This window comes from Pseudoliparis swirei, chromosome 6 (genome assembly GCF_029220125.1).
Source record: "Pseudoliparis swirei isolate HS2019 ecotype Mariana Trench chromosome 6, NWPU_hadal_v1, whole genome shotgun sequence".
NCBI lineage: Eukaryota > Metazoa > Chordata > Actinopteri > Perciformes > Liparidae > Pseudoliparis > Pseudoliparis swirei.
In genome coordinates, this window is record NC_079393.1 from 9,567,093 (window position 1) to 9,593,028 (window position 25,936).

At 43.7% G+C, this 25,936-nt stretch overlaps 2 protein-coding genes across 10 annotated transcripts; both read left to right on the forward strand.

Annotated features, from left to right (window-relative positions):
* The first annotated feature begins 397 nt into the window (after positions 1 to 397).
* Positions 398 to 8,190, forward strand: nr2c1 (nuclear receptor subfamily 2, group C, member 1). 7 transcript variants are annotated; one of them, XM_056417046.1, is made up of 15 exons: positions 398 to 718; positions 2,422 to 2,556; positions 2,859 to 3,092; positions 3,249 to 3,327; positions 3,428 to 3,607; positions 3,707 to 3,851; positions 4,134 to 4,160; positions 4,262 to 4,349; positions 4,603 to 4,787; positions 5,164 to 5,317; positions 6,180 to 6,301; positions 6,470 to 6,612; positions 6,763 to 6,900; positions 7,036 to 7,141; positions 7,303 to 8,190. In XM_056417046.1, exons 2-15 carry the CDS (start codon positions 2,485 to 2,487, stop codon positions 7,472 to 7,474), a joined length of 1,845 nt encoding a protein of 614 aa, XP_056273021.1. In that variant the 5' UTR covers positions 398 to 718; positions 2,422 to 2,484; the 3' UTR covers positions 7,475 to 8,190. The 7 variants fall into 7 exon arrangements, with proteins under 7 accessions (XP_056273021.1, XP_056273018.1, XP_056273023.1 ...); XM_056417043.1 differs by having other exon boundaries at positions 399 to 718; positions 4,600 to 4,787; XM_056417044.1 differs by lacking the exon at positions 398 to 718 and adding an exon at positions 749 to 905 and having other exon boundaries at positions 4,600 to 4,787.
* Positions 8,191 to 9,206: 1,016 nt separating this feature from the next.
* Positions 9,207 to 20,438, forward strand: LOC130195832 (transmembrane and coiled-coil domain protein 3-like). Of its 3 annotated transcripts, none has more exons than XM_056417555.1 (4): positions 9,207 to 9,530; positions 16,826 to 17,790; positions 17,888 to 18,023; positions 18,173 to 20,438. In XM_056417555.1, the coding sequence occupies exons 1-4, from the start codon at positions 9,465 to 9,467 to the stop codon at positions 18,476 to 18,478; spliced, it is 1,473 nt and encodes a 490-aa protein (XP_056273530.1). In that variant the 5' UTR covers positions 9,207 to 9,464; the 3' UTR covers positions 18,479 to 20,438. The 3 variants fall into 3 exon arrangements, with proteins under 3 accessions (XP_056273530.1, XP_056273532.1, XP_056273533.1); XM_056417557.1 differs by having other exon boundaries at positions 9,506 to 9,541; XM_056417558.1 differs by lacking the exon at positions 9,207 to 9,530 and adding an exon at positions 13,005 to 13,966.
* Positions 20,439 to 25,936: the final 5,498 nt, after the last annotated feature.

Here is a 25,936-nt window from a genome sequence, read left to right on the forward strand (position 1 = left end):
GTTCTTTTTGTCCTGGTCAACTGTGGAAAGAACAAACTAATTCACTGCACATTCAAAATGGCAGAAAAGCAAATTGTAGGCCAAAAGGGAAATAATTACATAAACATTGTACTGTAACCGAGGCATTTTTACTAGATCTTATTTTAATGGAACACATTCATTTCAGTTTGAAAATGTGGTTTCTATTGCAAGTAATGAAACCACTTAAGTGTTGACTGGAGAGCAGTAGGTTGATTTGCATTGTTCACTGTATTATTGATCTTAAAACAATGAAGCCTGAACTTCTCAGACATCTAAATGCAAAACATTACATCCATTAATAGTCAATCCTCTGATGAAAAAAAATCTATAACGAATTCGTTGGAGTAATTTTTTATTTCTCTACCAATTGTTCTTCTACTGCAGCACAACATTGTGCGTTTGCTCTGACTAATGTGACATGCAGGGTTGTTAAAAGTACTGCGTAATACTTTGTGTGATGGACGTCATTCCTCCTGTGACAAAAAACTGAAGCCAATTTACAAATGACTTGACAGGTTGACGTCTCACACACTGGAGCTGACGATGAGCCACGGCTACCGAACTGCGCATGTGCGAACATCGTTTATTGATGAAAAAAAAGGTCACGAACTCTGACCCGCTCACCAACGGCAACAAACATTTAAAATAGTAATATATTGAAGATTATACACTATCTGACTCAACGGCTCCTTTTCAGGTAAGATACGTGGACTAATGCGGGCGAATGCGGGCGTTCAAGAAGGAGACGAGTGGCCAGGAACGCAGGAAGAGAGGGAGTGTTCAGTCGCGACAACGACAGGGACGCGACCGTTTCCAGCTAGCAAACAGTTAGCACCGCTAGTTAGCGCTGTCGACCGGAGCTCCGCGGTAAATACTTACATTTGGCAAGTATGCGATTCAATTGGTGCGCGCGCGCGCGACTGCACAGCTGGCGCCGTCCATCGCAGTCACGTTGCGTGTTAACGTGTCAGAAACATATCAGTAATATTAGTGACGTGCACGCCTGTGCTAGCTAGCATAGCCGCGTCATCTAACTTAGCCGTGTTAGCTACGGTTAGCTGCGTTGCTAACCAGCCGTCCGCAAACTAGACAGCCACGGCGTTAAACCAAGTCCCCGGTGTGAGACGGGCACGTCGTCGTGTCGATCGTAGCTTGTCGTGTTGAATTCCCGATTAAAAGGAAAGTCCAGTGCAAAGATTGTACGCAGTTATTCGCTGTGTTGTCAAAACCCCGAAGTCCCGCCGTTTGACTGAGCGAGTCTGCGTCCTGGGCCCTGAACCCTCGCGTGCTTTAACCCTTCAATGTTGACCTTTCACCCACAGGAAAAGAAATACCTTTATCTTCCGTATCGATTTGAAATAGCCGGCAGTCGAGAGCTTGTTGGTGTCCCTGCTGCAGCTTTGCCGCTCATCGGTTCAAACTCAACAGTGATATTCAGCCGTGTTTTATTTGGTACATTACAGTTATAGCTTGCGCCGGCTAGATTGGTTAGCGTAGGCCACAAACTAGCGTTAACATACGTTAGGGGCACGCAATATAATATATGATATGTTCTACAATCGCGTTACCTGTTAACACGCATCGTTTAAAGCTAATGTTAACGCTCGCGGTCGGAAATATCTTCTAGCTAAAGGAAAGGTGACGTTAGACTAGGACACGTGATGGAAAAGAGTTATTTAGCTATACGTAAGGTGGGAAATTAGTGGTTTGCAGGACGTACTCGTTTCTCGTGGTCACTTTAATAACTGCTCTGAGCTGTGCAACTGTATGAAAATAATTTAAATCCGAGCTACGGGTGACTTTACACACATCGATACATGTTATTTACACGTGGTAAACGTGAAATGAACTGTTTATGTGGTCTGTATTATACACAGCTCAGACGGCTATTAAAGGAGAAGGCTGGCAATGTTCTATAGCTTTCTTATTGTCAACAAGCTTCAATGAAAGGCCAACACAAATACGTATTGCCATTGTAGCGTGATCCACATAATTCCTCCATAACACACACCTGCACTGGTGCCCAACAGCGTTAGAAATATACAACTGAGTCGCACCACTGCACTGTGTGTTTCTGCATTAGCTTGAACATGGGGCACTGCAGTTTATTTGGTATCAATCCCACATACACTAAACGGCTTCTGTAAATATATACTAGATCATCTAATGTGTACAAATCTGCTCCCTGCTGCTTTTGGGTTTTAGGAAATTGCTTATCCTTTTAAAAATGGGACTATGTAATTGATGGCCTGTTTAAAAAAATACATAATAATTTGGTTGATTGATGCATATTATACATGGGATTTGATGGTAGTAAGATACTAATCCTTATCCTTAAAGTAGCTCTTTACCTGACCCAAAGTTTGCTTTAATAAGACATAAAACATACCCTCTCTACAGCTGTTTATGCCTCATGGGGCACTGATGTAAAGACCAGTACAAGAAGGTGCTTGCGGTATCGATATGGATGGACTGACTCAAAGGATTCAACTTGTGTCGGCAGAGAGCAACATGGCATTAGGACACAGAATCCAGGTGATGTGACACCCTGTCAACCATGAGAATATGCTCTTTGAACATTTTTTTTAAATTATTGTGTGTGAATAAATGCATTTGCACATCATCTTGGCATGATTAGATCCAATAATTGCTGGTAGTTTAATCTTGCACTGTTTTGTATTTGCACAATTGCTCCCTGATCTTCCAATGACTAGCACTGTTTTAGTATTCATATTTTATTCCTCTATCATATCATTAGCTAAACTACTCCCACACTCCTTCTCCATCCAGTCGGCACTCACTCGTCTTTTGCTTTAAAAAAAAAAAAATTCTGCTAGATTGTAACTGATCAGCAGACTGGCCAGAAGATCCAGATCGTCACAGCACTTGAGCCATCTTCCACTGGAAAGCAACAGTATATTCTAGCAAATGCTGACTATTCCCCTGGTGGGAAGGTGATCCTGGCCAAGCAGGAAGGTTCACCCCACAAGGTCATCCTCACCACTCCAGACTGCTCGGGGGTTAACCAGCTGTTGTTTGCCTCCCATGATCTGGCTGGGCAGCAGATTCAGGTATTACTGGAGGATATTAGTGGCCTCTTTCAGTCTTTTGTGATAAACAAATAACTGGAAGTTCTTATGACTGATGCATAACCATGTTTCGTCAGTCCTAACTTACTGCGATGCTCTCTGTATTAATTTATTCCGCTGTCTCTGGTTGTTTGTCAGTTTGTGACTGAAGGTTCAGACCAGTCCTTTGTGAAGCAGGTTGTGGAGTACTGCGTTGTCTGTGGAGACAAAGCCTCAGGTATGAATTTTGTTTAATTTGCTTGAACATTATGCTTTTTCATTAACATATATGAGCACGCAATCGCTTACCAAATGCCGTTTTCTCTTTTTTCTCTTAGGCCGTCATTACGGAGCGGTCAGCTGTGAGGGCTGTAAGGGCTTCTTCAAACGCAGCATTAGAAAGAACCTGGTGTACACATGCAGGGGCTCCGGAGAGTGTGCCATCAACAAGCTTCACCGAAACCGCTGCCAGTACTGTCGACTGCAGCGCTGCATGTCTCTGGGCATGAAACAGGATTGTAAGAGAGTGTGATATTCTATATGAACAGTTGTCGATTCGTCATTTAGGACTCGCTTACATGAGGTCTGATGTTTTGTTGTTGTTTTCTCTTATCTAGCTGTGCAGTGTGAAAGGAAGCCCGTTGAAGCGAGGGAGAAATCTGCCAACTGTGCAGCCTCCACTGAGAAAATCTACATCCGTAAAAACCTGTGTAGTCCTCTGGCTGCCACAACCACATTCATGTCTGACAAAGAAACTGCTAGGTACAACCACTTACACTAATTTACCAGTTTATTCAATGCACCTGTACAGTCGGAATACAACACAATAAATAGCCGTAACGCAAACAATATCTTTGAGTAATACCTTTTGTTAAATTTTAGCAACTCTTTCTCTTGTTCTATAGAACTGCATCCTATTGAAACTTGTTTCTTCCAATAAATAAAAAAAGTTCCTCACTTCCTAGAAAACTAGAAACACCTCAACACGTTGTATTCCAACACATCGTCATCCTCTCTAAAACATTTCTGTCTTTTTCTGACCAGTGTAAGATTCAAATGGAAGAAAAATAGGTATTGTTACTTTTGTTAGCTCAGTTTGAGTAATGACCTAATCACATTGCATGGTTCTATGTTACATAATTCAATGTGAAATGTTAAATATCTACATTCAGGTCTACAAGTTTGCTTGAGTCAAGCATGTTGCTCAACATCCAGCAACCCTTCAAGATGGAAAACACCGTCTTGATTCCAATATCCAAGGTACTTACTGAAATACTACCTCGCCATTCTTCAATATTAGAAGAGCATATTGTTTAAAAATAAATAAATACATAAGCGCTTGTAACTTATATTTATGAAAAGAAAAATTGCTTCATTAAAGGTGCATGTATCCCTCATTTCTGTTTTTGTTATTCTTTCTTGAAATAGTTCAGTGATTAGCACAAATGTTATGTCAACTCCAGACAGAGGAGTGCAACAAATGACTTCTTAATGACTGCTACCCATTCAGCAGATCGACCCATCTCATGGTGACCTCGGCACGCTGGCAAATGTAGTGACGTCCCTCGCCCACCTCAACAAGGCCAGGGAGGCGAGTGACGGCTGCAATGACATGATGGGCGATGAAACGCTTAGCAACGGGGACAGCTCGATGACAGACATCCAGGGAGATGAGCAAAGTGCAAGTGAAATCACTCGGTGAGGGAGATGTCATAAATAATCAAGACGCTTTTTGATACTAACCTGTAGTTGCTTTTTAATAAGTTGATACATATTCTAGAGATTGACATTGGCACTGGAAAGAAACCCAGGGGCTGTTTTTGTTTGTGTTTGTCACAAACCGTTAATATCATTTCCTGCAGGGCCATGTGGTTTCTGACTCCACTTTGAAGGACTTAATTAGATCAACCACAGTCGATACAAAACTGAACTCTGTCCACAGTTGCACTACAGTGCTGCTTTGAGTCATCATATTGTTTCTGGTTCTCTGTAAGCTCCCTTATAAAAGATGATTAACACAACATGTGGATCTTTTAATGTTAACACTTTGTTTTCATATTTTGTGTATAAATAGAGCTTTTGACACCCTGGCCAAAGTCCTGCACCCTGGTGATGGCCCGGCGAGAGATTCCTTAGAGGCCACAATGCAGCTGATGTCGGGGGACCAGTCCGGTCCTGTGGTGGAGTTGGAGGGACCTATACTCTCCGACAGCCATATCCCTTTCAAGGTAAGCGCACAGCCACTGACCTCTATGCTCAGGATCAAATCTAACAGAGCCCAAAACCCTTTGCTTAATTTTTTACTGATTTACTCATTGCATTAAGATTGTAAAATCTTATAAGTACCCGAGTGTTCACCTGAACAACAAACTGGACTGGGCTGATCACTCACACGCACTTTATAAAAAGGGACATAGCAGACTCTGCTGAGGAGACTGATGTCTTTTGGAGTGCAGGGAGCACTGCTGAAGACCTTCTTTGACTCTGTGGTGGCATCAGCCATCTTTTATGGAGCGGTCTTCTGGAGCAGCAGCAGCAGCTGGCAGGAAGAGGCTGAACAAGCTGATAAAGAAGGCCAGCAGCGTGCTGGGGTGTCCTGTGGATACTGTGGGGGATGGGAGGATGATGGCAAAGCTCTCGTCCCTGATGAACCACACCTCCCACCCCACGCAGCACACTCTAGCAGCTCTGCCCATTGTGGTACCTCTCCCTCAGACACCGGCTGATTCCTCCCCGGTGTCTGAAGAAGAGGTACCACAAGTCCTTCCTTCCCGCTGCTGTCAGCCTGCACAACAAACTGCAGTAGATCACTCAAAATCTTAACACACTCAACACTTTAACCTGCTGAAAATTCACTTTAATCACTACCTTGTATATTTTGTATTCCTCTATGTATTTAATATTGTTATTGTATTTTTTATTTCATTTTAATCTTTTATTACTGCTCCAATGTTCACCCGCTGCTGTGATCCTGCAATTTCCCCACGATGGGACAAATAAAGGAACATGTAATCTAATATAAAAACAATTGTTTTCATATAAACCCTGCAGTCATGCATTATTCATTTGCTCTACAATGTGTTCCTTCAGCTTATGATGCCGCTGCCTGTGCCAGAGTACCTCAATGTCAACTACATCTGTGAGTCAGCTTCCCGGCTACTTTTTCTCTCAATGCACTGGGCACGCTCCATTCCTGCCTTTCAGACCCTTGGGTAAGCTTTCGTCACAGTATTTTGCATTGTTTCATCATAACCTTTTAAATAATCGCATTTGGAATTTATCATAAAATGTCGTCTATGAAATTACAATTAAGAGAGCTTTCCCTAAAATGGCCACACAGTTCTCTGGAGCAAAATGTATCTTTGACTTTATTTTCACAGTGGTCAAGACAATGATATTAACTTAATGAAAGCCTGCTGGAATGAGCTGTTCGCTCTGGGTCTGGCACAGTGCTCCAACGTCATGAACGTTGGTACCATCCTAAGTGCCATTATCAATCATCTGCAGACCAGCTTACAGGAAGGTAGGAGCACTCTGCTGTTGAATACAATTACAGAAGCGCAAACAATGTTTTTCTGTGTGATGAAGCGGGAAACCATTTATGCTGTGGAGACCATGAGATCTGTCATGTTTATTTTTGTCCATGATTCCTCTTCTTTTTTCTCTCCTCCAGATAAGTTGTCTCCAGATCGAATAAAACTAGTAATGGAGCACATCTGGAGAATGCAGGAGTTCTGTAACAGCATGACCAACCTGGGCCCAGACTCTTATGAGTATGCCTACCTCAAAGCCATCGTTCTCTTCAGTCCTGGTGCGTAGACAACTGGGCAGTTTACTAAATGAAAAGGACAAGTTCTTAAATCCTGACTCCTGAGCATAAGTTGTACATAATGCCTAATATACGTTGACTCTTATCTGACTGTGCATGTGGGTTTTTTTGGACAAGATCACCCGGGCATCGATAACACACCACAGATAGAGCGGTTTCAGGAGAAGGCCTACATGGAGCTGCAGGACTACGTCACCACGTCCTACCCAGAAGACTCCTATCGGTCAGTAGGCTTTAGCTTTGTAGTACACAATGCCTTGCTCATTGACAGAAAGGTGATGGTGTGCTAATACAGTATGGCGCTCTATTTGGCAGGACAGATTTGTGCTAGTGCTAGAGTACACATTAAATTTGCCGTGTCATTCCCCCCCCCATTGCTCTCAGGTTATCCAAGCTGTTGCTGCGGCTTCCTGCCCTCAGACTGATAAGTGCAGCTGTCACCGAGGAGCTGTTTTTCGCTGGGCTCATTGGCAATGTGCAGATTGACAGCATCATCCCGTACATCCTGAAAATGGAGTCCACTGATTATAATAGCCAGGCCGTCTCTGGGGTCTGACACGCTGTGCCATTTGTAATTGCGACTTTGGACTGTTAAAACTTGACAGCCGGCCAATCGGAGTGCTCACTAAGTGGTCACAACATACTGTAGTTATGACACGGCATCCAATGGGAATTTGTGTTCAACCTGCTCTTCCTTCTGGCTCCTCGGTAACCAGTCGGCAGAGCACAACCCCAAAAGAGGACGAACACAAGTCAACGAGAGTGGCCGGTGAGCCGGCCAGTATCTTCCCATTCAGGAAAGAACCCCTGAAACCTGCATAGTAGATTGCGCTTTTTATTGTACATAGTATTTTATGCTTCATCGTCTCCATGACTTCTTTTTTCTGCAGATTTTGTTTCCACTATGAAGGAATCAGGGTGGTTTGTTTTTTCAATGCTTTCATGCAAGGTGATGCTTTATTTTTATTTTTGAATAATTATGAGGATAAAAAAAAATGTAATGTGAATTGATTCGTGAGATATCTTTATCGCAAAAGGTTATAACCTTTATTTTGTATTTGTTTGCTCATCCAAAGGATCATGCAGCATCACTTGTCAAATATTTGACAGCTTGAATCATTGTGTGTATATAGATCTGTATATAGAATGCACCAAGATGGCTAAAATGGGCAGCACTTGGTAATTTGTGAATTTCATCTTTTGGACAAATTAATGTGGATGGAAAATGGTAATTTAATTTGAAAATAAAAATAAAAACACCTTTCAACCTTGTTTCTTTATTATTAACATGATTGAGTTATCAGTTTGATTGGATATAAGTAGGATGAATAGAGCTGACTCCTGATAACTGCCAGATTATTCACTGTTTGTGCTGTTTGCAAATACAAGTGTAACTTTTCATTCTCTACTACTTTGAACCACAGTTATTAGTGCATGTCAGCGTCTGGAGCCCTCACTGTACGTCTGTACATACACACAAGAGATTAGCCTGGACAATTAAATAACTGCTGAATATACCACAATAACACTTTTTTTTTCATTACAGTAAAAATATGTAGGCTGAAGTTTGTGACAACTCTTCCCCCAGCACACATGCTGTGGGGAATGTTGTGATAAGCAACAAGCCAATATGCCCACATAGCAAATGTGCTTAATGTGGACATTTTCATTTAATAACACTTATTTGCTTAAATTCTACTTAACCACATAGCAGAGGAAAATATTGAACGTGTGTACAGCTAGGAATAGTCTATATTTCAACATGTAATCCACAATGAACATATTGTGTGTTATTCCATGTTAAAGCACCTAGCAGTATGTAAAGTAGTTGACCAGCTAGATCAAAATGCTGCTCACTTCAGATTTTATTTTTACACTAAAGAAATACCACAGGTGAGTTAACTTTTAAAAATGGCCTTCATTTTATACAGTATTACAACATACTTTTGTTCTTTAAAAAAGTGTTCATTACATTACATTACATTACATGTCATTTAGCAGACGCTTCTATCCAAAGCGACTTACAATAAGTGCATTCAACCTAGAGTACAAAGCTACAAACTAAGAACAACAAGAATACAGAAAATAACATTTCCTCAACATAGTCGAACTACATACAGTTCACTCCCAATTCTTTTTTACTGAACATAATTTATTATAATTAGAATACGCCTTAAAGTACAAATACACTTAAAACAATCAAAGACATTGTGGGATATCGTTAAACTCTTGGTCACAAACACACCCAGATACGAGTTCTGAGGCTTTTTTTTTTATCGAACAGCGAGAAGCACGTGCGTTGAAAGAGTTAACCCCTCCTCGCGCATCCACCCTGCCGACAGAAGTGGGCGGAGTTTGGGTTCTTACATAGTTTTTGTATGTTGAAGAGGCCAGTCACAGTGTGTGTGTGCGCGCGAGGGAGGGAGAGAGAGAGCGACATAGAAGGGGCTCAACATGGAAACAAGATTAGGCGAAACATTGTGAACAAGTCGCGATGTTCAATTGAAGATCCAGCAGCTCCGAAGTGACCGCCAACACGGATTATTATGCCCAGCGCCAACGTGTCCGTGCGAAGTTTATCCGAAGAGGAGAAATACCTCAGCAGCCGGATGGTGAGTCTCATGTGAGTGTATTTTACAGCGTTGCTATGTCACAAAGAGACCCTGACTGCACCGGCGGCACGTTGTTGTGTGTTGCTCTCCGCGTCATGTGTGTGAAACCGACAGCTGCGCCGGGTAAACGCTGCACACTAAACAAAGAGCCTGGAGCCCGGTGGTGCGTTCAGGTATACGGCGCAGAATAGCAGTCATTATTTACGGCAGAGAAAAAAACAACCAGGTCGGGACGTAATGCATCATGGGATCGCCCACATATTGGACGGTATACACACGGGACAATATTCTTTCTGTGCGGCCGTACGACGAAATTGGGATAGAAAATAACGATTATATCTCATATTGATTAATATAATTCTGTTGATTGCTTGATTAATTGTTCTATGAAATCTCATACATTAGAGGGAAAAAAACACACCACAAGTCCAAAAGCCCAAAGCTTTGAATTGCTTGTTTTGGTCAACCAACAATTCAAAATATGTTCAGTTCAAGAAACTATAAAAAATACCAAAATAAGTGAATTATGATGACATAATTACTTTCTGCCAATTGACTGATCAACTGTACACGTTACACAGCAGAGTTGGCTGTAATTGTTATGTTACAACATGGTAGCTCAGTTCCAGTGCTCAGTGGACGTATGATATGAACAGTTCAGATCCTCAGCATACCAAGTAGGCCGACTGGCAACAAGGACAATGGCTGACCAGAGCAAACAAGCCCACTTCAGTGTCAGCTCTGATTAAAATCTGCGAGGCGTTGTTGGACTGTTGAAGTACCAGAATGGCCAAGTACAGTAAACCAGTCCTGTGAAAAATACCTGCTCTGGTTTACACTGAAACTGTTGATCTTTTTTGGAAATTACGCCATCCATATGTTAACTAATTCCTTTATGTTGGTGATGCATTGCTCTGCAGGGGTGTCTAATAAGAATTTCTCTTCCAACCAATTATGACGGACAAAGTTTCCCCATTGCAATACAGTCAACTGCAATAGATGCCATGGTACGTCTGGCAGTTGTTTTTTGTTTCTGTTTTTGTGGCTACTCAGTGACTCAATGCCCAACCTTGTTTTTCAAGAATACTAATTAAACCTGACCCTACCTTATAGCGGTGGCTCATATTCACCAGGTTGTATATCCTGACATTTAGGATATTTGGTATCTGAGCAGGTGAAGAACGATCTTCTCTGACATAAAAGGCAATTTAATCTTCATACTGAAAATATAACAGTTTTATTACAGTGATCACATCATCTCTACAACATAGATTATTATACTTAACACACTATGATACTTATGTATATATACAGAGTCTGTAATGAGTGAAGTATATTAATAATATTAAGGCTTTGTCAAAATGTATTTAAGCCGACTGCAAAGCGGGGCTCCTGATTTTATTTCATGTCTTTTTATACATAAATGTAGTCAAGTCAGTCAATTTGATTAAACGTTGCCTCAAAGTGCTTTAACATATGTACAGCATACAACCATGGACTTAGAAAACAACCTTCAAAACACATCCAGAACTACATTAACAGGTTTTGGGGGAAAGCCTCAAACCATTTGTCATTCTTAATGAAAGATCCTCAGAAAATGCATCTAAAGCCGGGTGCTTTCGGGAGCAGTGCTATCGAGGACAGGAATGCTCTGCCAAGCGCCGTTCTTGTGCAACCAGAAAGTCCACCAGGTATCGTGCAGCAGGTTGTTTCTCTTCCTAGTATATGCATGAGCCTCCAGGCCTGCCACTCCTGTCTCCAAAGGACAAGAGAGCTAGTCTGTTTAACTTCTAAATAAAACTCTGACTGCCATGTGGGCAATTGCAGATGCGTTATACAAAAAAAACAGAAAGAAACACAAACTCTTGAATGAAAGGAATAACATGTCCTCTGGTGTAGAGCTCGAACGATTCTCACACACAAATAATTTAAGTAAACACTCACTTCCACCACCATTGATCAACATTAATGGAACAACATAACTGATGATTTGGCTCGTTTATTATCACTTGGCTGTGTGATTATGCTTTTCCTTCTTTTGTTGGCTTTGAATGACATTCCAGTTTTGTTCCTCAAAAAAAGCCATTGTGTGGCCGATATAGTGGGTTAGAGGCCAAGATGATGCAACAGCTCCGTTGGAGTCTTTAACCCTCACTGGACGGTGGCTCTGTCGGGTCACACACCATTTGTGAGCCATTTCTCAGTCTTTCCTCAACCGTAGGCTCCACCTGGTTCTCTACGATTAATGTCACCGGACAAAAGGCACACTCATCAGTAGAAATATGAACTTTTTAACATGCTATGTTCCGTGTGTTGTGAATGAGTATCCGACACTTATTGTACCCTTTTTTTAGTTCTGTCCTTTTTTGAGGTCTTTTGTGTTTTTCATGGCTAATGAGCTGCTTGACTTCACCAACCCTGCTGTGTCATTGGATCTATTCACTCCCTCACTTTGAATGAGTGTATTGACTATAGCTGCATATTTATCTTAATTGAATCCCATTCAATACTTTCCCAGTCCACGGGGGCAAGCAGACGCTGGGAGTGTTAATGGGCTATTTATTTAGTCCTGGACCAGCTTGTCTATGAGATAATAGGAAATTACGTCTTCAGAAATTCCCTCCACTGAAATCACTGGGATTAGTCATTCAGGAAACTCAAGACTTCAAACTCCACTGCGTTTATTCATGGGAGGTCGACTGTTTGGCCTTCAAAGAGAGGTTTTGCAATCAGAGTTTTGCCGTAAAGGCAGCTGCGGGATGGGAGGAGGAGGACACGTTGGGTCAGCTTTCAGATTACAATCAAAGATGTGCTCCCCGTCGCTCTCCCTCTCTGGTTTTCTTCCCATTTCCCTGTGTGAGCTCTGAGTGGGAGAGTGTCTGTATCCATGAGGATCAGCTGGAGGGAATACCAATAAGCACCGCAGGCTTCTTCCCCTCTGTGGCTCTGTTCTCTGCTGAAGGGACAGTTTTGTTCCATCTCAATGAGTGTGCCAGCTAGCTCTATTGCTGTGTGTGTGTTGGACACACCAAGGCCTCATCATTTTTTGAAGAACCTTCCTCAGATCTCTGCCGACGCATGTGTTCGTCGTCTCACTGCATGACCTGCGCGCCGATGGTTTCACCAGATAACGGCTGCGATTGTGAGCGCTCGCAAACACGACTTCCTCGTAACGGTGACAATGCCTTCCTGTTTGCGTAAGAAAATGTGTGTGGTGTTAATAACGCCTCCATTTAACTGAAGAGGCACAGAGAGTTTAGGAAGAAACGGGCTCAGTTGCTGCTAATCTGAGCCAATAGCGAGCCCACTAACGCCACAGTGGGCGGTCTGTTTTTGCATGAAAAGTGGCATCATTGATCTAAGGGAGAGGACACTGCAGTGCAAAATAAGCAGCATCTGCAGCCTCCCCCACACACACACACACATATTTGGATGGATTTCTCAGGCAGAACAACAGCCAGCTCAGCCTCGTTGGGTCCAGATGGAGGCTAATGCAGTTGGATCTTTATGGGGTGCCGTCTAGTGAGGTCAGCTCCTCAGCATATTTAGGAGGACATCTTCATCAGCATGAGTCTATTTCATTTAGCAGCGTCACTCATCCAGAGACGCCCTCAGCGTTCTCCAGCAGTTAGTCAGCGTGTGTCGACATTTTAAATGGACGCAGCGGAAGAAATCAGCGTGTTCAATTTCTTATTAAAAAAAAATAGCCCAATGTCGTATACTTGTTTTTTTGCGGTCTGGGTGTGTGAAAATCATCTGGGCCGGGTTATCTGAGCTGCTCTCATGAATCCGGCTTCATCCTGCCAAGAGCCATCTTGCTTTCATAGGGAAGTGCTTCCGCCCCTCATCATTCCAGCTGTGTCAGACGCTTTGGGCTTGACTTTTTGCTCCTCCAGGTGCGTTTGCTTCAGTCCTCAGCAGCGATCCAACAATCGCTGCCGAGGCCACGATCGTATCCGTTTTACGCTCGTCGCGTATCTATGACAGTACAGCACCTTGAGGGGACAAAGGTCCCCGGTGCGCTGTGTTCTGAAAACACGTCGAATCAAAGTCATGTTGTTGGTGCAAGAGCTCCCGAGGAGCTCGCTCCGTTCCAGTACGGCATAAATCGCGTATCGTCTCAGCCGCCCGGTGGAACAGGCGGCCCTTTGTGTTTGCTGTTTGTCAACGAAGAAGACGAGAGTTACGCGAGCAACGTACACACGAGCTTTCGCCACACGTCCTTGAAGCAGGAGGATATTGGGCTCAGCTTTCCTTTGTGAGAGAAACAAGTTTGACAAAAAGCGTGTGTGTGTGTGAGAAACTTATTGTTGGGATCTCGCGTGCAATCTGGAAGGAGCGGGATTGTCATTGGGCGCCCGGCTCCTCGGGCTCTACGTCAGACCAGCGGATCCATATGCAGTCGCTCGCTCATCGGAGTCCTGGAGAGAGCAGAGGTAGGACATGACAAAGTGAGCTTTTTTCTCCTCAGACAAAGAGTCCTGTGTTCAAGGACAGATGCCAGAGAAAGGGGGGGGGGGGGAGTGGGATGAGGACAGAGGCTGGAATACCCGAGGCATTACTTGTCGAAAGAAGCAGAGCATTCTCTGGTTACACACTTAACGTAAATAAGTATGTAATGTGTACGGGCGCCGTAAAAATACAATTAAAGTGTTTATAATTTATATACATGTACAAACAAGACTTACAGTCATGCTAGTTGATGGCATTTTAATATGCTGTTTATTGTTTATCACGCTAACATTTGCGTATATGTGCAGGGATGAGGTCATGTATGAAGTCATTGTTTTGTTTTTTATTGTAGTAAAATCACATTGGCTTTCGGTCCTAAGAAGCCCGAGGACTCTCCAGGAGGTTTAAGAACTCATTGCTGCAGCACACAGAACAGTAAATACAGCTGAGGAGGAAATGAAGGACATAGTTTAGCAAATATAGGAGACAATTAAATATTAACCACACTGGATCATTTAAGTTATTGGCTTCCTCCTCTGGGATGTTATGACAAATTCAATCCATTGTAAAATGACAGTCAATCCCATAGTTGATATGTCAGTTTGAACCGATGTGGTGGACAGACAGCAGACAGACAGACAGACAGACAGACAGACAGAAAGAAAGACATGTATTTTTAGCATGGCTAATGGCATGAACAGAGCAGTTTCTGAGTTTCACAATATATAGTGAAACCACATTTGAGTAATTACCTTTGCATTGAAAATGCGGAAGGTAATGTTTTGATCGCCGTGTATTTATTTATTGTATGCGTGTTATTCGCATAACAAAAAATGTTTTAAACCGAATCGCATGAAATTTGGTGGGATGATTGGTTATTATCCGGGGACCATTTGATTAGATTTTGGGATCAATCGGGTCAAAGGTCAAGGTCGTGGATAGGTCAAAATCTTCTTTTTACCATAGCACGGCCAATTTTTATCCAATTGGCATGCAACTAATGCCAACATGTTCATAATTCAATGCCCAATCTTGTGATATGCGAAGGTATGCGCTCTACCGAGTGCCCGTTCTAGTTAATGGTTGCGTTTGTCCGTGTTGACGCGCCAAATTCTTGCCGGTTGGTATCAAACTCACAAACGGGTCTGACTCGTCGATGGTGTGAGATAATTCACTGTAACAATCGTCAATAGGAACGTAGAATTGGATGACTTTAATCCAACGGGTTTCCAATCCAACTGGCTTCAAAGAGCAGTCGTCCTCTGGGTGAGAACTCGTTGTTGTTCTATCATCTCTTACGGCATGTGTGCACATCGTGTACGTCTTATTTAATCACCCTTTTCTTGGTAAACTCTTGTGTCAGTGTGCGGTAAACTCCATATGCACTGGTCAGTTGTGAAAGGGCTTAGCTTGCAATATGTAACCATTGCGTGATGATGGGGGGGGGGGGGGATGCTAAGCTAAGCAGGATTCAGCCATAATTCTGCCTGTGTTCGCTGTTTAGTTACTTAAAACTAGTCGTATTACATTCGTTAAGGATTAGTGCAGCTTTGTCCAGCCCATATTGCTGGACAACACTTTTTGTGTTTGCATGAGCAGCTTGCACCTCCCGTCTTCACGCTGGTGTTTAACTGTGATCAACTCGCAAGATGTAGATGTGGATGTTGCAGTGCTGTTACACTTGAAGTCTAAAAATGCTGGTGTGAAACCGAATTAAATTCGGTCTTCACAGCACTCCTCAGTTTCCTCTTTATGTGAGGTCACCATAGTTAATCTTGCTACATTTATTCAGTTTCACTTCCTCAAGTGCATCGCAGACTATGCTCGACTGTGAAGTGTTGACACATCAGAAACAGATGGTCTTTTTGATCCATTATAAGGAAAATGGTCATTTCCTGTAAAAGGAGGGGACTATGTCTGGGAAAGGGATTTCCTTAAACTTGTGGCCTTGTTTGACATTAATTGTGACCTACATTAAATGTGCACGCTCTACTTCTTTCACGTACATTAATAGCTAATATCTGAATTTTGTCATCTGTGCACTATACTGTAAATAAACAGGATTACCTTCTGGCTCCTAAAACATAATGGATGTGTCAAATAAGAGTCTTACATGCACACCCAGATGGTCTCGCTGTGGCTATAGCAGGACGGCTGACGAGAGCAGATGTAAGGACTCGCTGTGGAGAATGAAGCTGTCCACGAAGAGGAAGCTCAGAAACGGCAAGAAAAAGCATTAAAGGAAACCTGAGAGTAAACATGTTGGTTGTAAATGTGCTAAAAAGCTACTTAGCGGCGGCCACGGCCTGCAGTTGCACACAAATATTCAGCAATGCATTTGTAGATGATAATGGATGGTACCTTTTTTAAAGAAAAAAAGGGTGATTTGCAGAAGAAAACCTGTCTTTATAAAGAATCTGGTGATTCTGGGAGCTCAAATAAAAAACTAACTATGATAAACTAGCAAATTAAAAGTGACAATTTTATTTAGGCACTCACAGCAGGAAGTTTTGGGTCTCCTTCCGCCAGCAGAATGCACCCCCTCCCTGGATGCTGTGAATGGGAGGTTGCGTAAGGAAGGGCATCCAGTATAAAACTTTTGCCAAATCAAATATGTGGTTCATCAAATCCAATTTACACACCGGATTGGTTAAGGTCTGGGTCATTAAAAAAACAAGTGGATGACCTTCTGGGGAACAGCCTAGAGAAGAAGAAGAAGAAGAAGAAGAGTTGTTGTTACCTTTTCCAAATGGCTTGTTTTTTCTACAAATGTCCAAATGCTCCTCATCCAATATCTGTTTGTTCTAGTGTTGGTTTCTGATTGTTGTTTCTCCTCCTCGTAGGACCGAAGTACTGAGGGCAGTTACCTGGGCATCTCGGGGTCGATGCGTCAGGGTTCTTCAGAGAGCAATCTGGACCTGGATCTGAGTGACGGAAGTCCCGGTGCTGCTCTGGGCTTCGAGCGGAGCCGTTCCTGCTTGGACAACCTCCAGCAAAAGATCCTGAAAGTCACGGAGCAGCTGAAGATCGAGCAGACGGCCCGGGACGAGAACGTGGCCGAGTACCTGCAGCTGGTGAACAGTGCGGACAAGCTGCAAGTCGGGCGCATCAAGCAGGTGTTTGAGAAGAAGAACCAGAAGTCGGCTCAAAACATCGCCCAGATGCAGAAGAAGCTGGAGCAGTACCATCGAAAGATGAAAGACGGGGAAATCCACCACAGCCCCTCCCTCCGCCCGTCCACTGTCAAACACAGCACCTTGCCCAGGGAGTCCCCCAGAGAGCTGCTGAAAGACATGACGGGCAGCGGCCGACACCCGACCATGGACAAGATCAAGACCATCGGCCCGGGCGTGTCGCTCTCCCCTCCGTTCTTCTTCAGCAAGCCCAGGGAGTTCGCCAACCTCATCAGGAACAAGTTTGGCAGCGCCGACAACATCGCCCACCTCAAGACCACCCTGGATGCCTCCTCCCCGCTGCCCACCGACGGCGCAGGGAAGGGGCTGAGCAGCAGCACCTCGATGGTGGGCAAGGCCAAGTATCCCAGTGACGACGAGTGCTCCTCGGGGAGCGCCTCCATTTCGGCCGACAGCAACGGGAACCTGGCGGGGGGAGGCGTGCCGCCGGCGGGGCAGGCGGCGGGCCAGCAGGCCGAGGGAGACGGCCAGAGCAGACTGGCTCTGAGTCTGGAGGAGGTGAGGGAGATAAAAGATGCCCAGAACCAGCTGGATGAAGGCGTCGAGGAGATGAAGTCTCAGTTCAAGAGGGAGTACGTCATCATCAGCCAAACACTGCAGGAAGAGAGATACAGGTATGTTTATTAGCACCAAATAATGACATATACAGTACATACAAAAAAAAGCCTATCAATGATCATTCTTAACGAATATTTCTGCGGCGTCTACTAGGTACGAGCGTTTAGAAGACCAACTAAACGACCTGACGGAGCTACACCAACACGAGATGACTAATCTGAAGCAGGAACTGGCCAGCATCGAGGAGAGGGTGGCCTACCAGGCTCATGAGCGGGCCCGGGACATTCAGGTATTTAATAGTGAAGCTATTGCTGAAGGCTATTGTCACTGGCCATGTGAATGTAATCTCTTCGAGAGTAATTGAAGATTAAAATGTCAGCGAAAGGCCTCTGTGGCCACGCGGGAAGGGCCCTCACAGTCTCCCTCTGTCCCTCGTAGGAGGCGCTGGAGTCGTGTCAGACGCGAGTGTCCAAGCTGGAGCTCCAGCAGCAGCAGCAGCAGACGGTCCAGATCGAGAGCCGCGACGCCCGAGTCCTGCTGGTGAAGTGCATCAACATCATGCTGGCCATCATCACCGTCATCCTGGTGTGCGTCTCCACCGCGGCCAAGTTTGCGTCTCCGATGATGAGGAGCCGGCACCACGTCGTGGCGACCTTCCTGGGAGTTTGCTTTTTGACCCTTTTCTGGAAGAACTGGGACCGTTTACAGTACGCCATAGACAGGTTGCTGGTGCCTGCCGGATAGTGAAGAGTGCACGTCGATAATAATACCGCAGAAACATGGACGCCGTCTGTTGTCAGGATAGGACTGTCTGAGAGGATTGGTTGTACAATCATCAGAAGACACGATCGCCGTGCATTTACAGAGGTCATTGTTTTTTAAAGTCAGGCTGAAATGAAATGTTTTTCTTGTCTAGAACTTGAATGTCTGTCGCTAACAACTTCCATTTAATCTTTTAAAATAATATTTATATAACGGTAAACAATTGTACATCTCCATGCATTGCTATGAATCTTTCCAAGACATTAATAGTCGATTCAAGGATCAACAAGGGTGGAGAGGAGTGCACATGAGACTCACTCTTGATTATTCTGTCTTATTTTGTTTCAAGTCAATTTTCTCTTTATTTCTCAAACTGTTGAACACACACACACACACACACACACATGTATACACACACCACCTCAAGCTTGGCATCTTGTTTGCCACAGCTGTGAAATGCTAATGACACCCTTGAAGGTATCGTTGGACATTTTGGGAAATAAGCTCATTCGCTTTCTTGTGATAAGTTAGATGAGAAGATCAATACCGTTCATATCAGTCCAGTGAATGTGAAGCTACTGCCAGCTGACGGTTAGCTTAGCATAAACAGGCCCGACGGTCACAGAATCCACCTAGCAACACCTCTGAAGCTCACTAATTTACACGTCATCTAAACAGCTTGTGTTGTTCGTCTTCGCACACACCAAAGGGTAGAGAACATGACACGTGAGTTATGTGCCAAACTATTTCCTCACTCCAGAAGGCTCAAGAAATTAGTCCGGCACATAACCCACAACGTGTTGCTTTTAAACTACTTCTTTTTTTCTTCAGAGGTAATGAAAGATGGATTTGTTGCCTTTGCACTAAGACGGGCGAACTGTTTCCCCCTTTTTTAGTATTTATGCTAAGCTAAGCTAACTGGCAACTGGTTGCAGCTTCATATATCTTTCATATTTAGCCTAAAGATGTAAGAGTGGTATCAATCCTCAAATCTAACTCTTAAAAATCAAAAGGCGCATTTCCCCAAACATTGAACTATTCTATTAAATGAAGAATCTACCGGCTGAAACACCGAGGCATTGGACAACCTGGTATTTTCCATTGTTTTGTGTGGGCAGTCGTCCCTTAAAGTTGTTCCTCTGTTTACTTTTCCTGATGTTTAAAGTGCAATATATTTGATTTCTAAGAGCTCTGTTTTTTTCGGAGTGAACGTATTTACGTCGATGTTTTACAGTGACAGGTTGCTGCTGCTGTCGGGGTCGGGTGAGGAAAGTGCCATTAATGTTCATAACCACTGAAGCTGCTGCCGGGCTCTTACGAGACCAGCTGTCTTCTCTCCGAGGGGCCAAACATCAACCCCTCCGCATTACCGCGCTGCTAGCAAGGAAATATCCACGGCAACCACGGCTTCTCCCCAGTGCAGGCACACACACACCCAAACGACACACAACAGAGACCAGAGGCTCTCTTTATGTCTTAAGAGTCAGATTTTTGTCTTTTTACTAATAATGTGATTGAGAGGCTTTGGGTTGTACTGTGATACAGGGCAACAAAGAGCCTTCAGTACTCATGTCTGATGACGGAGGAGCACGTGTCATGCTCCAAGTGATGATCTATGAGCCAATTTCTGACTGATTTGATGAGTTCTTTCATGTTTGTCTTACGAACATTGCCTATGATGATCTCAAGTGAAGCTACGGACCACTTTTAAATGTTTGTCTGCCATAATAACACGTTTGTGTTGTTTGTCGTCTACTGACTGTATCATATCGTTTTTTGTTGTCGTTCATGTTTTGACATACTTGAGGAGGTTTCACCTACACATCTGGTTTACATTCTCTTTTCCTCTCTGGTGCACTACGTGATCAATCAGTTGTATGTTCATTTATTACGTGCCTTTGTCTGACACTTTCTGTTAAATTAAACAATACTTTTTAATCAACTTGTGACTGATGTGTGGCATTAAGTTGTTTGGTCATTTGTGGTTTTATTTTTCATGTGATTACTTCTTTTCATACACAGTATCTAGAAGCTTCAGTCGAGTGCAGACAACCACCAGAAGCAGTAACCTTCTATTCACAGTAGATTTCCTTATTTTCCTTTCACACATTTGCACCAGAAGAACTGACCTCATACAAACTTAATACGCATACAATTTATAATAAGTTACACTCCACATGAATAAAACAAATATGTGCTTTTTTTTTATTACTGCGAAGTGCTCTCCCCTTCACCGCCACCAGAGGGCGCTGGCGCTGCACTGCTGTCCCGTTAGAGACCAAGACGACCTATTGGAAGGCTGCAGCATCTTACACAGCCGTAGTGGTAACAACCAGAATGTATGCATGTTTTATACGGACATTATTCATTAGAATTATTCTGTCGAAATCAATGTCACTACTTCACACAAACAATAATAACAACATCCTAGAGGACAGGAGACAATGTGGCAGGACTCACTAGCAGTGAGGAAGCGTTGCGCCCTCTGCTGTTGTAACGCATTAACATTGAAGCTCCACTTTTTCAACACATTTCTACAATTTTCAAGAGTGCACAACTCCATTGCAGCATGCTTCTGTATATTTTCATGAACAATAAATAGAGGTCATATTGTATTCCTGTGCTGTAGAGAGAAACTATTTCTGTAGACTGTAACTGTGACTGGTTTGCCTCCCATCAGGGTGGATTTTGGATTTGGTACCCAGGATGCGGATGATGAAAGAGGGAGGTATTACATTAAATTACAGTCCCTTTAATGACCTCTCTCTCTCTCTCTCTCTCTCTCTCTCTCTCACACACACACACAACAATACAGCAGCACCCACAGCACTGCTGCATATCACTGACAAGGAGCACACATACACACATATCCAGACGACATGAAGCCCATGCACTGCAGCACTGCAATATGGGTCACCTGGCACAGCGTGTGCACGGTGCATTCTGCCTGACGAGTGCCTGCCTGCATGCCAATGGAGGCACAGACGCACGCTGAGGTACAGGAACAGGGGTTTGGATGATAGGCAGATCGCTTAACTGAGGATCTCTGGCACTCACACAGTGTTCCTGTAATTTATGAGAGTTCAAGTTTAAGATTGGAATCGTGAGTTGTGTGCAAATATCTGTGTGTGAGAATGGGTTGTGTTTTGTGCATTTGTGGAGCAACTAAGGGCCTCTGGGGGAAAATAATACTCTGGTGTGACGCAGAGATCCTGACTAACACACACAGCCCCACACACACACACACACACACACACACACACACACACACACACACACACACACACACACACACACACACACACACACACACACACACACAGGCTTAAAAATGGGTATTATGAGCTACATTTGGGTATAGCTCAGAGACAGATATATGAACTACACATTCATAGCTCATATATCTATATGTTGCTCATATATAGCTGCATAATGCTCCTATATAACTCTTCTGCATTGCGTGAACTGAAAAGCGAGTGCTTCCCTTTGATGTGTGCTCCGATCCTGTGTATTTTCCATTGAGCTTTGTCTTGTGGCTCCTGGAGCTCGCTGGCCCATTCACTGGGCTCCATAATGAGCTGCTAATTATCCCAGGAGCTCATCAAATCTCTTTGGGCGCCACAGCTAAGCCTCCTCCTCACATAGGTTGGCATGGCGACCGTAAGAGATGGGACCTGCATGAAGGAGGCCACCAAAAGGACCACCGCAGCTTCAGTCCCGCTCTCTTCTTCTGAGGTGGCGTGAAAGGGGCATCTTCTTATTCAAAAGAGAAAGTGGGAAATGTGTGCATAGATTAGCTTTAAGCATGGATGATTTAATTTATTTTAAATGCATGTGTGTGTTTATGAACAGATATGTGGGTATTGTTTGTGTGTTTCAGTCACTGAGTGCATAAACTCATACTATGGGAAAGCTTTGACCTCTCTGGTGACCTCCACATTGATTTAGACTCCTCTGGCAGCACTGGGCCCTTCCCATTTCCTGTTTATGGTGTCATGGAAACAAGCCATGTTCCCTTCCTCTGCTTTTGCACTATAACATACAAATATACCCTGCATCTAGCGGGGTATATTTTCATCAGGAAGCCACACTCTCATCTCCCTCAGCAGGCAGAAGATCTGCAGCTGTGACGCTGCGACGTCTGTGCCCATAATTTAGAACCTCCAGTCACGAATACGTAGAAACCGCCGGAGGAACATTCCAGATTCATTGCAGAATTTATCACCAAGGTCTTAATACAAATCACCTCAAAAAAAAGCCTTAAATCAAATGCACCTCCAATTTCCTTTAGTTGCTAGGCAACCACAGAGCGCCACAGTGATGCTTGGAGTTAAAGGCTGGCAGCCTCGCGGTGTAAAGAGCATTCTGGGTTGAATCACTCTCTTTTATGGCTTTGAGGTTCCATTACATGGCCAGCTGACGGTGACAATGATACACTGTCACTAGAGAGTAATTATACAGCCTGTTGTTCCCTCGGTGTATCCACGAGCAAATGACGTGAGCCAAATGTTTTTTACAAACAGCTGGACCAGCAGTTACCATTATCATCAGGGGAGATCATTTGAGATATTTCACAATATATGGCACTTTTGCTTTTTGGAGAAACACTAATTTCCTTTTTTCTCTGTCCATCAACGTTTATTTATATCCACCACTGGTCTGTTGGTGTCTGCGTTCAGGCTGAACTCTACTCCGGGCTTGAGTAACCCACTGCAGACATGTTGTATTTCACCTGGAGACTCAGTAAACAACCAGTACTGCCCATCCAACGTTTGTCACAATTTCCTAGAAGACAAAATCCATACACATTGAGCATTTGGTGCCCTGAGGCAGTAGCCAGCTGCACCATGTTGATCATCCATCTTGATTGTACCGTCTGTGTTCTGAAGTTGTTTGCATGCTTTTTGCTGTTTTTCTTTAAATTCTTAACATCAACCTGTCTAGGTCTTGCAGATGGTGATTAGCCTTTAAAAAAAAACGATAAACAAACAAGAGTGTGTACCTCGCTGCTCTGGGAGGATGTTTTGAGATGTAACAATGCTGCAAAACTGAGGTGATGGGAATGTCATGAGTGTTTCTGTAACAGTTTAGCTCCACACCTTCCTTTTTGTATTAGTTGTTTTAATCCTGTCTCACTAACTATCATGTCATTCCAGATCCTGCTTCCCATCTCGTCAGTCCAACTCCCTTCACCTGCCTCTGATCACTCCCTCGTTAGTCCCTCATTACCTTCACCTGGTCTTCATGCCCATCTCACCTGTTGCCCATTCCCTAATTAGTCCCTGTCTACTTAGGTTCCCTCACTTGTCCTCTGCCAGATTGTCTTGTGTTTTTCCGACCAAGCCCTCGAGCGTTCCACAATGTGGTTGATTATTCTGTCTCTTCCGTTCCTGACGACGCTCTCAGTAAAGGATCTTTATTTGCATTATTGTCTCCTGAGTCGTGCATTTGGGTCCACCCTACTCCCACCGTGACAGTTTCAGGTCTTTGCTTTTGACCCGATCAAGGTGCATGGAGGCAAAGTGAGAGGATCATTAAGTTTATTGATCTTTTGGGCACCATGAATATCTGTCCCACATATCACAGCATCTATTAGTTGGAGAGACATATCACTCAAAAATGTAAACGCCGACTTGTTGGCGGTGCTCAACGAAATGTCGGTTGATCACTAATGTCAGTAGGGTTCATCCACTGGGGATTCTGAATGTCTGCATGTGCACAACTGTTGAGATCCGGAACAAAGTGTCGGACCGGCCAACTGAACTCGGCTCATCCCTATAACAAAAACCATCAGGCAGATGAATGCAACACATAATCATATTCATGTTCCACATATCTATGCAAATCCATTTATAATACTCCCATCGGATCCACCATTTCCACTCAAGTTTACATGAATGGAGTATGTTGTTGTGAAACCACAGCATTGCAAATATGTTAATAAACGGTTGGCCCTTTGCTTGTCTGCGTCTTTGTGTGTCCATTTGAGTCATTTATCAATTACAGGCTCACATTCCTGAGGTCGGTGCTGTAGCTGTGGGCGTATGACTTGTTGAATCTGGACAAAACAAAGACTGCAGTATGAGTGGAGAGATTCCCTCTGCATGACCTCACACTCTGGGGGACAGCTCTGTGTTATACTCTCTAGGTCCAATGGTACTTGTAGATACTTTGCGAAAGGAACGCTGAAGTATGTGTGGGCTCTGTTGTAATAAAAATCTGGTATCTGTCTTCTGATGTGCCCGTTCTGGCCTGCCGCACTAGAGTGACACGGGTGGATTGAAGCCAGACGCTGTCAGCTCATTATCGACACCTTGTCAGCTAACTCTCTTCACAGCTCTCCCTTCCAGACACAAACACTGCACACACAACCTGAGACACAGCAGAGCGGACAGCTCACCCACAGAACACGCGATTTCAACAGCTTCCCCCCTGCCACAGTCGGACTGATGGCTAAACACAACTATTGATGAATATGTAAACACCCAACACCACCTCAGCTCGCTTATCATGTGAAATATTACTATTACTATCTGAGAAAAGTGTGCCATATTCTAATCCGTGAAATATCCCCACATAACCTTCCTTCACCTCTTAAAATGTGCAATTTCCCATATAACTCTCCCCTTTCCCCTCTTTTCACAAGCTAGGAACAGCACTCAGGACTAGCCTATTTATTAACATTTTACCTCTCCTTTTTATGTTGAGAACCTGTTTTTAAAGATGAATTTAATAGTTTACATACTATCATCTTATGTATAGTGTATTTTTATATTTTTCTTATTATAGTGTGTTTTTACTTCTGTTGACTTGGAGAGCCCTGCACAATCATTCCAATGTGTCTGGACTGTTGGTCAATGCACAAATGGCAAATAAAAACCTTGAACTTGAACCTTCTTGTGTGTGTGTGTGTGTGTGTGTGTGTAGCTGTCATTGTGTGTGTTAAGGAGACTGAAGGACAACATCAAGTTGAAAGATGCCACCAAGCTGAGCCTCGCTGTCTAGGGATTATAGCAGCCCGAGTAAAAGCTGAGTAGAGCTTTCACAAAAGTGAAAGAAGAGCTCATGGGAGGACATCGATCCCCTGAGCAATCGCCTGCTTGTTATCACAGATACAAACAACCACACGTAGAGAGACTCAGACTTTTTGATTTCTGTTACACTAACTTCTGTTTTTTTTGGTTGCATTTCCTCTTTCAGGTGTCGGCTTGTTCAATGGGAGCATGTGTGTGACTGTATTGTGTGTGTGTGTGTGTGTGTATGCGTGTGTGTGTGTGTGTCTGTCTGTACATCTGTGTTCACTTCCTGCTCTCTGACAGTGCTGTACTCCTCCAACTGGGTCAGCGAACGGTTAAGCCTGGCCCACCTTTCCTCTCTCTCTCTCTACGCCGGCATTCTTTCAGTCTCTTTCACGGCCCTTTCAAGTACAGGCCCACTGCT